This window comes from Capsicum annuum, chromosome 1 (genome assembly GCF_002878395.1).
Source record: "Capsicum annuum cultivar UCD-10X-F1 chromosome 1, UCD10Xv1.1, whole genome shotgun sequence".
NCBI classification, from domain to species: Eukaryota; Viridiplantae; Streptophyta; class Magnoliopsida; order Solanales; family Solanaceae; genus Capsicum; species Capsicum annuum.
The window spans coordinates 156,991,406-157,004,886 of record NC_061111.1 but is presented as its reverse complement, the minus strand read 5'-3'; the positions used below and the strand labels follow the sequence as shown (position 1 = coordinate 157,004,886).

Below are 13,481 nucleotides of genomic sequence, written 5' to 3'. Positions count from 1 at the left end.
TACACATATCAAGTATAGAAATTTCACATAATTGAATTGTTCTTTTGCCTCTAAATTAGAGAATAATGCTTTGGTCGTTTATGTATCGAAATTTTTTTGAGGAGTACGTATCAATCTTTATCTTCTTCACAATTCATATTAAAGAATTTTTCGATTGTCGACACTAGTTGTCGGTCGCCGACTTTTCAAAATTCCGGCAATATCACCACCTTCAATCCATCATTTCTGATATATTTCACATTCATTGAAAGAATTCAAGTTTTGCTCAAGATTGTGAAGGAATTTTTCTTCTTATTGAGGGAAAATATTTGAATTTTTTTCCATTTTGGTGTTGAAATTTCTATATTCTTGATAACTCATTTTCTTCTTGTGTGGATATGATGGTGATAGTGGGTATGATGATGGATACGGTGGAGGAAGCCGGTATGGTGGCCACAGCGGATATAATTTTCAGTGGAGGTTTTGGATTTTTTTTTCCAATGTTTGTTGCTATTGATTGTGTTTCTATTTTTGTGGTGTTTTCTATTTCTACGGTGTTGAAAAGGAAGAGGTCGACTAGATTGAATCTTTTGATAGTTTCGATGAGTTTCAAAAAATTTTCAATGACATTGACGGGGACGGATATCAATGATTTTATGGTGCATGAATTGTATAAAAATTGACGTATCAATAATTTTGTGGTGTATGAATTATATAGAAATTGGTGTATTAACAATTTTATGATGTTTGTATTGTACAAAAATTGGTGTATCAATATTTTTATGGTATCTGAAATAGTTAGAAATTGGTGTATTAATAATTTTATGGTGTCTGAACTATAAGAGATTGATTTATCAACAATTTTATTGTGTTTGAGATAGTTAGATATAGATGTATTAATAATTTTATGGTATTTGAACTATCTAGAAATTAGTGTATCAATAATAATAATTTTATAGTGTCTGAAATATATAGAAATTGGTGTATCAATAATTTTATGGTGTTTAAAATGTATAAAAATTGGTGTTTGATCTATATAAAAATAGGTGTATCAAATTAACCAAGAATTTATTATCATTAATGGTGTTTTCTCCTCAAAAATATTTAAAAATAATGTTAATTGCATTAAATAAATTAAATTTAAAAACATAAAAAAAATCAAATAAATATGTTATTTTTTTTATTATCTTATTTACTATTTTTCTAAAAACTTAGTTAAAAAATAAATTAGGAGAATTTATAGGATAAAATATCAATCATTAAGTTGTCCCTTTAAATCATACTATTTTATTTATTGTCTTTTATTTTTCTTTTATATTTATTATTTGGTAGATTTTGTTACATTTCTATTGTTATATTTTGAAAACTAAATTCTGTTGGTAGTTTTTGTAATACTGATGCTTAAATTGTATATTTATGTGATTTGTTCTTAAGAATATTGATCACCATGTTATATGTAAAATGAGATCTAATACATATCAAAGTCTGACAATGTATCGAAATCGCATTGTATTCGAATGACAGTAATGTATCCGTGAAAAAAGTATTTCAAGATATTTAATAATATTGAATAGAATTGAGATAAGAAGTAATTAACTACTAAAGTGATGAAATTGATGTTATTTATCCTTCATATTAAGCTCTGCAATTAAGGTCAAGGTCAGAAAGAAAAAAGAGAAAGAAAAGAGAAAAGAACTTTGTATTTTTTATCGGGGAAAAGATCAAAAATACCTCTCAACTTTTATTAATTGGCTAACTTTACCCTTCTTCATATTTTGGGGCTAAAAATATCCTTATCATTAAGCAACTTCACAAAAATGTCCTTATTTTTGATAGATTTCCACCATGGCAATGTGAAAGAAACTTTTGATTAAATTAGACACATGTCATCTACAAAATTAATTTAATTATTATTTCTTATTCCATTTCATTCTAGATTTTTATTTTATTTCTTTCTTATTTTTGTTCTTTATACCAGTGCCAACAATGCCATTTTATCTTCTTTCTTTATTTCTTCCCTGAAATCTCAGTCCATAATTTTGATTTGTGTACTCCTCGTCTTTATCACTTTTCACCTTTTTATTGTCTCAACTTTCAAACTTATTTCACTAAATTATTTAAATTCGAGAAAATACCCAAGTTCTTCAAATCTCAAATACTATCCTCCCCCCCTCACAAAAAAAAAAATCAATTCTTTCACAGACAATAAAATATATGAGTTCATTAAATTGAAGAGGACAAGAGCTACAATAACTTATTTGTTGCTTATATAGTGAATCTATAACGAGGTTATTTGATAACACCACTGTTGAAAAGAATATCTCGTTGTTGAAGCTCATTCATGGCTAACAAGAAAATGATCTATCCCTTTGAGTTTTGACTTGATTCACTTCTTGATTTCAAGCAAGAAAGGAAAGAAAAGTGGAGATCCCATATGATTTGAAAAATTTGAAAGAGTATACACCGTGAGATAGAGGGATGCGGGTGGGTTTTAGTGAATTAAGGGATCGTTTGGTGTGAGGTACTAAAATATATAATTTCGGGATAAAATAATAGTCCTAGAATAAAAAAATTTATGTGTCGTTTGGTTGTCAATATTCGGAATAAATTATTCTGGAACTAATAAATAGTTCTGGGATAAGTTATCCCATTCATATGATGGTATAACAATCCCAACACAATTTATTCTTGAAATAAAACCATAAAATGATAAAAATTACCCCCAAATTATTTGATTATATATATATATATATATATATAGAGAGAGAGAGAGAGAGAGAATAGAGAGAGATAATATATATTTTATATACATAAGAGAGAATGTGAGATTTTGGTCGTCCTCCTATCAATTTTTTTATCAATACTATCCCTAATTTAAATTTTAGTTACTCTACAATGTCACACCCCTTTTTCTCCCGAAGGGATCGAAGTCTAAGGGTTTTTCCAATTAAAGTGATAGTTTTGAATAAGGATTAATTTAATTTATTTTCAGAGTCGCCACTTGAAATTGAGTTATGGTGTTCCAAGTCACCTTATTGAATCCCTAATCAAAAGAAAATGACTCTTTGTTGGTCTGCGAAAATAGAAGATTAGGTAAGGAATTCTGTTGACCGAGGAAAAGGTGTGAGGCACCCCTCGAGTCTCGTGGTTCTAGCACGGTCGCTTTTATTGACTTATCTTGACTAAAACTATTTTTATAATTATGTTTGTAGGCCTAGATTCACTCATTTTTAATATCTAAAATTTGTCTATGATCTTATATTAAATAAATTAATGAAAATTAATTTTAGAAAAGTATTTATAAAGGTGCATTATTGCATCCTTGAATTTTAATTGTCCCAAAAAAATGTGTACGTCGCATTCTTAATTGAGACGAATACATATTAAACGTGTCTAAAATTTATCTATTGTTATAAAATTAATTTCTTTCTTTCAAACTCATGATATTTTCCAAAATACTACTTAATTTTAATAATAAACTGAACCAGAGTTATTTAAAACGATCTATTAAGTTAACAAAACAAAATTATCAAGCTTTATTAAAATAAAAATAATGAACTAAAAACACACAAATCTATCCATAATTTATCTTCAAAATATTAATTAACCTTAACAATAAAGTAAAATTTCATTTAGAATGATAAAAAAATTATTCTTCAAATTTATTAAGATCAATGATATAAAATAAGATAATAATAATAATAAAATTAATAATAATAATAATAAATAATAATAATAATAATAAATAATATAAAATATAATAAATACAAAAAAACAAATCATACTATCTTAATTTTATTATAATCCATAATTTCTATTCCTTTTAAATTAAAATAGATGCAGATTATATATTATGAGATAAATCAGAATACAAAATCCAAGTCAAAGACAAACATACGCAGATACAAACATGAATGATATTACGTTCACTGGCAAATTTCACCGGAACAGTACGGACAACCGGAGAAATAAGAAGGGATGGTCGTCGGTGACGGGAAAGGAAAAAGAGACGGGGACTTGGCTAGTGTTCGCCGGATATTGTACGTGGTTTACCAGTGACTTTTTTTTAATGAATTTTTTGGCATAGGTGGCCGGAACAGTGGTGAGGAAGGGAAAGAGGGAGTGGCACCGGCGTGGGAAGGGAAGAAGGGGGTGGTGCCGATGTAGGCAGATCTGGAGACGGCAGCGGCGCGGTTAGGCTTCGCCGGTGGGGAAGATTCCGGACAGATTTGAAGGAGGGGAGTGATGGAACGGGAAAGGGAAAAGGAGGTCGGCGGTGCTGGACTTCGCCGACCGTTTGAGCGTTAGTTTTAAATGAATTTCGGAGAAATTTTGGTTGCTGGTTTTAATATTTTTCCGGCAAATATCCGGTGAGTACTTGCCGAAAAACTCAAGAAATTAAATATTCTTCAATCGTTCTTCATCTTTTAATCCTTTATTCTCTCTGATTTTTACACTGTTTTCACTGTTTTTTTTTTATTCTATCCTTTTTCTGTGTGTGTGCATCTAGTGTGTGCATAATCTATAGTGTATATACATGAAACAGTGAATGTGCACTTGTTTAAACCAGTAGTGTATATTACTATATCCATTTCTCTTACTGCATGTTTATTGAACTAATCTATAATTGTTTGATAAATTAACATCACAACATGTGATATTAAAAGTTCACAAAATCAAATATACATGATACATATTGCATTGAAATCATTCAAACATTTTTATTCATGCTTTTTCATAACAAAATTTATAAAATAAATAATATCTGATTAAATAGAACCTGCAAGAAATTATCACCGAAACTCAAACGGATCTTTTCCTCTTTTGATTTTTCTTCAGAGTTTTGTTTTTACTCTCTTTTCTCTCTGTTAATTTTTCCTCAGTTTTTTTATCTGTTTGATATTGTAGGAATAATATGTCTGTTTTTCTCTAGGGGGGGGGGGGGGGCTGGGTGTTTGGGAGGGGGTTGGTGGGGGGGGGGGGGGGGGGGGGATTGTTAAGAGGGAACAGTTATTAATTGTCAGATAAGGGAGAGGGGTATTTAAAATTCAAAAATTTCTTCTTTTTTTAAATTTATTTTTTATTATCTTTTTTTTTTCATTTTTTTATATAGAAAAAAATAGTAATAATAATAAATAAAGACAATAATAATAAATAAATGAAAAATAAAATATTAATAATAATTAATTAATTTTATATTTAATAAAACATAATAACAATTTATAAATAGACAAATATAAATATAATAAAATAGTATTTAAACTACTAATTTATTTATTAAAATTTTATAAAAGGAAAATATTTTTTAATTTTATATTATTTTTTTAAATTAGAATAAAAATAAAAATAATATATAATTAAATATAAATATAAATATTTAATATTGATAGACAAGTTAAAATTTAGGGAGGATCAAAAATCACGTGTCTCTATACAAATTTTCATCCATTTTGATAAATTTGAACAATTATAAAAGCTTATTAAATGCTACAAAAGTGACGAGTCGTTAAAAAATGACAGTGACACCATAAAAACTATTTATACAATCAAATTCAAAATTGATGCAAGCGATTATTGTCTTTCTATTTTGTAAAAACATTTATTAATCTTACTTCAAATTTTCATTTTTCGTAACAAATTTATCATGGAAAATAATTAATATCTTGATATTTCCTTTCTAACTTAGTACATGCTTAATTATTAAATAAAAAATTATTTCTTATATATAGCTAAGAATATTTGAAAATTTAATTTTTTTTTTTAAAAGTACAATTCAGCTCCCAAATACGATACTAAATAATGAAAAATGAGAGTAATTGTTTTTCTCACTTTTTGATGATAATTTTTTTTAACAAAAAATGGGATTCTCAACATTTTATAGAATTTAGGACAAAATAAGTAATTTAACATGAAATATTAAAGTTTCATACACGTTTAAGAAATATTAACATAAATTTCTTAACATGTATTTTTAGGAAAAAAAAACTACAAAAGTTTAAAAAAAATAGTAACTTTTTAATTTTTTTTGTATGGTTTAATATGAAGGAAAATAATTAAGCTAAATAAGGTGAGGCTATTTTTGTAAACAAATTATCAGTTCTTAAAACGAATGAAATGCATATTATTTTTTAGTACTACAAACCAAACAACCACTAAAAAATAATACCATGATAACTAATCCAAGACAACTAATCACAACATAACTCGTTTTCCAACCAAACGACCCATAAGAGTTATAGATATCAAGGGATTTTAAGTTAATTAATGACTGATCCAAAGAACAAAAAAGATTTTCTACAAGATTTAGGGAATTTCTAAATTAAAAAAAAATTGATGGTGAGGTGGCAATGCCATGTGGCATCTACCTCACCCAGATTTCAGGTCATGTGGACTTTAAAAAGCCACAGTGAAAATTTGTCAGAAATAAGAGCACTTTTGTTAAGTTTCTTAACGGCAAGGACATTTTTAGCCTCAAAGTATCACGATGAGGATATTTTTAGTCCTAAAATATGAAGAATGATTAAGTTAGTCAATTAATGAAAGTTGAAGGATATTTTTAATCCTTTTTCCTTTTTTATTTTATAAAGTATGGTATTTCTCAAATTTAGTTATGATTAAAGAACATTTAATACACGGACAAAATTTACTCATTCATTGAAATAAAGATACAGTACAAAGACTAATACGCCTTTCTGCCATCATGCTTTTTGACTGTTTTTTCTGAATATAACTTAAAATTGCATGTAAAAAAAAAAAACAAGCTCTCATTTCTCCCACAATTTATATTCACAGCATATCTGAAGTGCAAATTCAGTCAGAAATTGCATGAAGAAGGCGTGAAAGTGACACACAGATTCTTCCTAAGAACAACTGTTTCAAATATGTTGATTTTATTATTCACGATAGTGAGGTCATAGATGGTGATGTCACTCATCTTATTGGTGCAACGTGGATGAAGTGGAGGCTTGCTTTCGGAGTTTTGTATAATAAAAGAATATCATCGAAATTTAAAGGTAAATTTTATTGAGTGATGATTAAACCGATGTTATTATATGAGATGGAGTATTGACCGGTCAAAAATACCCATGTTTAGACGATGCATGTGGCAGAGATGAAAATGTTGAGATGGATGTGTGAACATACCAGGTATAATAGAATCAGGAATGGGGTTATTCGAGGTAAAGTCAGAGTGGCCTCCGTGGTGGATAAGCTGATGAGGGAAGCGAGATCAATATAATTTGGACATGTGATGAGGCGAGGTTCAGACGCCCCAGTGAGGAGGTACGAGGGGTTGGATAAAGTAGGTGCAATGAGGGGTAGAAGTACATCGAAGAAGTATTAGGGTGAGATAATTATATAGAACATTTGTGCATATTCAGGTTATGGAGAACATGACCTTACATAGAGGGATGTGGAGGATAGCTATTAGAATAGAAGGCTAGTCTGGTAGGAGCGTTGCCGTGCACCAAAATATATGGTAATTAACACTAATTTGTGGTTGATTGTTGTTTTTCTGATAGATTTTATATTGTTCTCTTGTAAGTTGTCATATTTTCTTTACCATTTTTTTTTCTTTATACCTCTATTTGCTATACTTAAGTCGAGGATCTTCTAAAAATAGCTTGTCTATTTCCACAAGATAGTGATAAGATTTATATATATTTTGTCCTCAAATAAAATTTATGAAATTTTATTGAATATATTGTTGTTGGTAATTACCAACACAATTCTAACTCTAATTTTAATTTCAACTCCAATTTCACTTCCAAAAATTTTGATTATCATGACCAAAGCCTGCTAATTTCCCCCAAAACATAATTGAGTCAACTTGCTAAGGAAGGTCAGCAAAAATTTTTTTTTTACATAAGCAAGAACGTCAGTCATTCAAGATGAGAATCTCAAATTCCAAAAAATTCATGCACCGTACATTCATTTCTTTAAAGTTATTTAATGTTATTTCTGTTTAGCAGTATGATTGATCTCCAGTGGGTTGGTGTCAAAATAGTATACCAATATACAATTGGCATATTTTGCTAAATTGATTTACGTAAAGTATACATATTATTGTCACCCATTCTTTAATAGTTTTAGTTGGCATTAGCTCCTTTTGATTTTGGAACACGTTCAAATCACATACATGCCATTAGAACCCAATTGACTCAGCTAACCTAAATTTTAAAGTGCAGCTTATAAGAGGGGTAATTTAATTTATTCTTAGTAAAATAATTTATAGTCATGTAATTATTACTAAGATTTATTTTAAACTATAAATATTAAAAGTCATTTTTTCTTTTTCTAAATTTTCGGTAAAAAAAAGATTTGACAAAAGATTGGACGAAGAGAGTATAGTCTTTGGGTCAAGAACTTTTAAAATGGAGTGTGTAATTTTCTTTGCTTTGAGACAGCTATGGTTTGCACTGCTCTCTGCCCAATAAGGGTTGTTTAATGCAACTCTATTTCATTTGACTATTACGTATTATTCCGAAGTATGTGCTCATACTTCGAACCAAACCTACAACCATGACAGGCTGACAGCAAAGAATATGCAATATCCTGTATTCCTCTTTCACCCCACAACCCCTTTAGTGACTGTGGACTTCGAAAAAGGGTTGAGTTACGAGAATTTATTAAATGCAGTCTCATTTTATATTTTTGTAAGAGGCTATTTTTATGATTTAAAAATAAAAATGTAAATATGTAGAGAAGTTTAAGAGGATTACCATAAGTTATATATACATAAAAGATAATTTGAAATATATACAGGAGTAACATGTATTTTTGAGGAAGATAGTTTGAATGAGCCCTTTGACCCTACTCAGCTCTGCCCTCCCCCCGCGCCTACTCCCTCTCTCAGTCTCTCTAACTTTCTCTATTTTGTTATCTCTATATATATTGGCATATTTCTGCACTTTCTTCTTAGCGCGCTCACATTTATTTCCTCAAATTTTGAGGAGATATTCTCTTGATTTCTACTCTTTTTCACTGTCACTTCTTGTATCATGTAAATCTGCTAAATCTTTTTCAGTGTCCTCCTTTCTTTCTGCATTATTTTCTTTTTAAAGCTTCCCATAATTATTGCCTCTGTCTGCCATGAAAACAGACTTTTCCTAGATTACTTGTCATTCTTGCCACTTCTTTTCCAGGATAAAATTCTTATCAAATTCTTTAACTTTTATTACAACTTCGATAAGTTAAGAAGAGATTAATTTTATTTGAGTTGAGTGGATTGATTCTTATACTTGCACACATGGAGGAAACATTTGTGCCATTTCGCGGAATCAAGAATGATCTTCATGGACGTCTGTTGTGCTACAAGCAAGATTGGACCAGTGGGATCAAGGCTGGCTTCAGGTATGATTGCTCACTTCTTGTACAATCAAAGAAGCCTATTTAATGACATTCTTGAATTCCAGTTGAGCTAAATGTATTCAGTTGATTATTTGGAATGTTAGAATATGTCCATGGAGATTAGCTAATTAGCTGAACAGTAAAGGGACTGTTTCTTTTCATCTTCAGGATCTTGGCTCCTACCACATACATATTCTTTGCCTCGGCAATTCCAGTGATTTCATTTGGGGAGCAGCTGGAGAGAAATACTGGTATGTTATTAATTATTATGTCCATGCAGACTTAGAGAAAAACAAGACACAATGGAAGAAAAAGATCTAAAGAAGCAATAGCAATTAGTTGAGATTTAAGTTTTAGTAATGTTAACATCTTTAATTTAGGTCTAATGTTTGCTCGGAGTTTTCTAGGCTCGTTAGAGATTAACTTTTACTGCTAGGGACTGAAGATTCATATGTAGTTGTAGTTGTTGTAGACTTGCAGTTTAAAGTTTTAAGTCTTGTCATTGATCAACTTGAAAATTCTGACACAAATTTCACAAATTCCAGATGGAATTCTGACTGCGGTTCAAACATTAGCATCCACTGCAATTTGTGGAATTATACACTCCATCATTGGGGGTCAACCTTTGTTGATCTTAGGAGTTGCAGAACCAACTGTAATAATGTACACATTCATGTTCAACTTTGCTAAGCAGAGACCTGATTTGGGTCCTGGTCTCTTTCTTGCTTGGACTGGTTGGTGAGTATTAATTCTTTTGGTTTCCCTTGAACTATGTCATCTCTTTTTCGTCACATTTGAACAACATTAAGTCTAATTGTCGCGATTTTTCAGGGTTTGCGTCTGGACAGCAATTTTGCTCTTCTTGTTGGCAATTTTGGGAGCTTGCTCCATCATTAACAGGTTTACCCGTTTGGCTGGGGAACTGTTTGGCATGCTTATTGCGATGCTCTTCATGCAGCAAGCTATTAAAGTAAGTAAAACATTGTACTAGTACTAATAACACCAAGAAGTGTTACTTCTATTGATCCTTCCTCTGGTTATCACTCAATCATATAAATTTATGTTTTGTTTTTACCTTTTTCATTTTAGGGCTTGGTAGAAGAGTTTCGTGTTCCGGAAAGAGATAATCCTCATCTAACCGAGTTCATGCCTTCATGGAGATTTGCTAATGGAATGTTCGCGCTGGTTCTCTCATTTGGCCTACTGCTAACTGCTTTGAGAAGCCGAAAAGCAAGATCATGGCGATATGGAACAGGTAAGCACAAGTTATGTGTTCACGTAATGATAACTGTTTATGGCCAAGGATTTTGTGTCATATTCACTAACCTCTGAAATCTTATCTTTAATACAACTTTGGACTTGGATGAGTTACGAGTTTGCTTTCCTTTGACAGGTTGGCTTCGTAGTCTGATTGCAGACTACGGTGTGCCAATTATGGTTGTAGTCTGGACAGCAGTTTCCTATATACCATCTGAAAGTGTACCAAAAGGAATTCCAAGACGCCTTGTCAGCCCAAATCCATGGTCACCTGGTGCTTATCAGAATTGGACTGTTATCAAGGCATATGTTTCATCCTCACTGTTGTTAGTTCATCTCGAATTTTATGAATTATTGGACGACTAACTTTGTTATTCTGATCATATGCAGGACATGCTAAATGTTCCAGTTATCTACATACTTGGAGCTTTCGTTCCTGCAACTATGATTGCTGTGCTTTACTATTTTGACCACAGTGTAGCCTCCCAATTGGCTCAGCAGAAAGAGTTTAATCTTAGAAAGCCATCCTCTTTCCATTATGACTTGCTTCTTTTGGGGTTCTTGGTATGCGAATATTCATTTTGCTACACATAGCTTTGGCTTCCATATTTTGGTCCACCTTCCACATCTGCTTCGTTTAACTTGTTTTGTGATGTTTTGCTTTGGGGTTCTTCGTGGCAGACACTAATGTGCGGCCTGGTTGGTATCCCTCCATCAAATGGTGTGATCCCACAATCCCCAATGCATACAAAAAGTCTGGCTACTCTTAAACACCAGGTAAATTCGAGCTTTGCCAAACCACTTCACATTTGTTCTTTAAATTGTCGCAAAAACTAAGATATCCTTGCTATACAGCTGCTTCGTAACAAACTAGTCACAACAGCACGCAAAAGTATGCAGAAAAATTCAAGCTTAGGACAACTATACGGGAATATGCAGGAAGCGTATCAACAGATGCAAACTCCTCTGATCTACCAGGAACCATCAGCTAGAGTATGTGACATGCGTCTTCACCGTTTATGGAGCTTAAAGTTCTCAAACTATGCCAATGACCATTACTATCTACATTTTACCCAAAAAAAAAAAAATCAACTTTAGCTCATTAACAACTTGATTTCCTTAATTTAGCAGGGCCTGAAGGAGTTAAAAGAATCTACAATTCAGTTAGCATCAAGCATGGGACACATTGATGCTCCAATAGACGAAACAGTTTTTGACGTTGAGAAAGAAATTGATGATTTGTTGCCTGTTGAAGTGAAAGAACAGCGTGTCAGCAACTTGCTTCAAGCCACCATGGTTGGTGGATGTGTTGCTGCCATGCCAGTGCTCAGAATGATTCCAACCTCCGTGCTATGGGGCTATTTCGCATACATGGCCATTGAAAGTCTGCCAGGCAATCAATTTTGGGAGAGAATATTACTGCTATTCACTGCACCAAGCAGAAGATACAAGTAACTACCTTTTCAAAATTGCCTTTAAATTTGGCTTTTCAAAGGAATTTTCCTTACCAAAATGATGAATCTTGCTTGCAGAGTTCTAGAGGACTATCATGCCACATTTGTAGAGACTGTTCCTTTCAAGAGCATAGTGGCATTCACAACATTCCAAACACTCTACTTGCTTGCTTGCTTTGGCATTACATGGGTTCCAATCGCGGGACTCCTTTTCCCTCTCTTGATCATGCTTTTGGTTCCTGTTAGACAATACATATTGTCAAAGTTTTTCAAAGGGGTACATCTTCAAGATTTGGATGCAGCAGATTATGAGGAATCACCCGCCGTTCCATTCCATCTTCCTATGGTAAATCCCTCTTTCAGTAATCTGATATTTGATTGTAATTAGATTAATTTGAAGACTTAAAGACTAATATTAGAGCATGCAGGAGGGTGAATTTGGCTCAAGACCTTCCCATGCAGAAAGCGGGGAGATTTTAGATGAGATGATCACTAGAAGCAGGGGTGAGGTCAAGCGCATTAACAGTCCTAAGATCACAAGTTCAACAGCAACTCCAATAAGAGATACCAAGCTCCTTCAGAGCCCGCGCATATCAGAAAAAGCATACAGTCCACAGATTGGCAAACTGAGAGGCCAACAAAGTCCCCTCTCTGGCGGAAGAGGGCCGTTCAGTCCAAGGACCGGAGAACCAAAGCCATCCAATTTGGGTACAAGTCCTCGGATATCAACTCCTAACGACTAAGAAACGATTGACATCTTAAGACTAAGCTAGTTTAATATGCCTTAAGTTTGGTATTTTCATTTGATTGTCTCCTTTTTACTGCATTTTAAGTGATGCATTAATTGGGACTGTGCTTGAACATTAGCCGTGTATTCTTGTCTTATAGTGATAATAGTTTATAAGTGTTTTGTTCATATTTTCTTGTACTGCGGAGTTATGATTAATAATAGCAGTGACATGTATTTATCCAAATTTTCTTGTACATCATTGCACAAACTTCTTTTTAACTTATCTTTGGAGAACTTATCTTAAAGTAAATATAACATTACATCCTTCTTGGTAAAATTTTTTGTAAAAATAACAACATTTAAAACTGGGATTAACTGCATATAACTTATCGATCAACTAAATTTACATCCAGATTAATCGGGATAAAAAGAGAATTTATTGATGCAGGTGAAGCACTTCCACTGTTTTCTTAAATGCATATCATGAGCAGCCATTGTTTGTGAAAAACGAGCTGCATAATTGTTCAGAGTTGCGGAGCCATCTTTGTGCAAGAGATATCAATTATTTCTTCGCTGGAAAATTACACTACATAAATAGGTAAAAAGAGAAATTATATATATACTATACGTTGAATCCCTACTTCTCGTATGTCTACTTCTTTGTATTTTGACTTCCCTAACTGAAAATCATGATTCCGCCATTACGTGTCCTA

At 31.9% G+C, this 13,481-nt stretch overlaps 1 protein-coding gene across 2 annotated transcripts; it reads left to right on the top strand.

Moving 5' to 3' along the window:
- Positions 1 to 8,766: 8,766 nt before the first annotated feature.
- Positions 8,767 to 13,012, top strand: LOC107840446 (probable boron transporter 2). 2 transcript variants are annotated; one of them, XM_047398321.1, is made up of 12 exons: positions 8,767 to 9,330; positions 9,496 to 9,578; positions 9,873 to 10,065; positions 10,159 to 10,297; positions 10,417 to 10,582; positions 10,721 to 10,887; positions 10,975 to 11,148; positions 11,266 to 11,361; positions 11,440 to 11,577; positions 11,716 to 12,035; positions 12,117 to 12,384; positions 12,467 to 13,012. In XM_047398321.1, exons 1-12 carry the CDS (start codon positions 9,227 to 9,229, stop codon positions 12,779 to 12,781), a joined length of 2,163 nt encoding a protein of 720 aa, XP_047254277.1. In that variant the 5' UTR covers positions 8,767 to 9,226; the 3' UTR covers positions 12,782 to 13,012. The 2 variants fall into 2 exon arrangements, with proteins under 2 accessions (XP_047254277.1, XP_047254275.1); XM_047398319.1 differs by having other exon boundaries at positions 8,792 to 9,330; positions 11,713 to 12,035.
- Positions 13,013 to 13,481: the final 469 nt, after the last annotated feature.

Coding starts and splice junctions, on each gene's coding strand:
- LOC107840446 (XM_047398319.1), top strand. CDS start 9,227: ATGGAGGAAACATTTGTGCCATTTCGCGGAATCAAGAATGATCTTCAT. Junction 9,331..9,495: donor GGGATCAAGGCTGGCTTCAG/GTATGATTGCTC, acceptor TTTCATCTTCAG/GATCTTGGCTCCTACCACAT. Junction 10,298..10,416: donor TCATGCAGCAAGCTATTAAA/GTAAGTAAAACA, acceptor TTTTCATTTTAG/GGCTTGGTAGAAGAGTTTCG.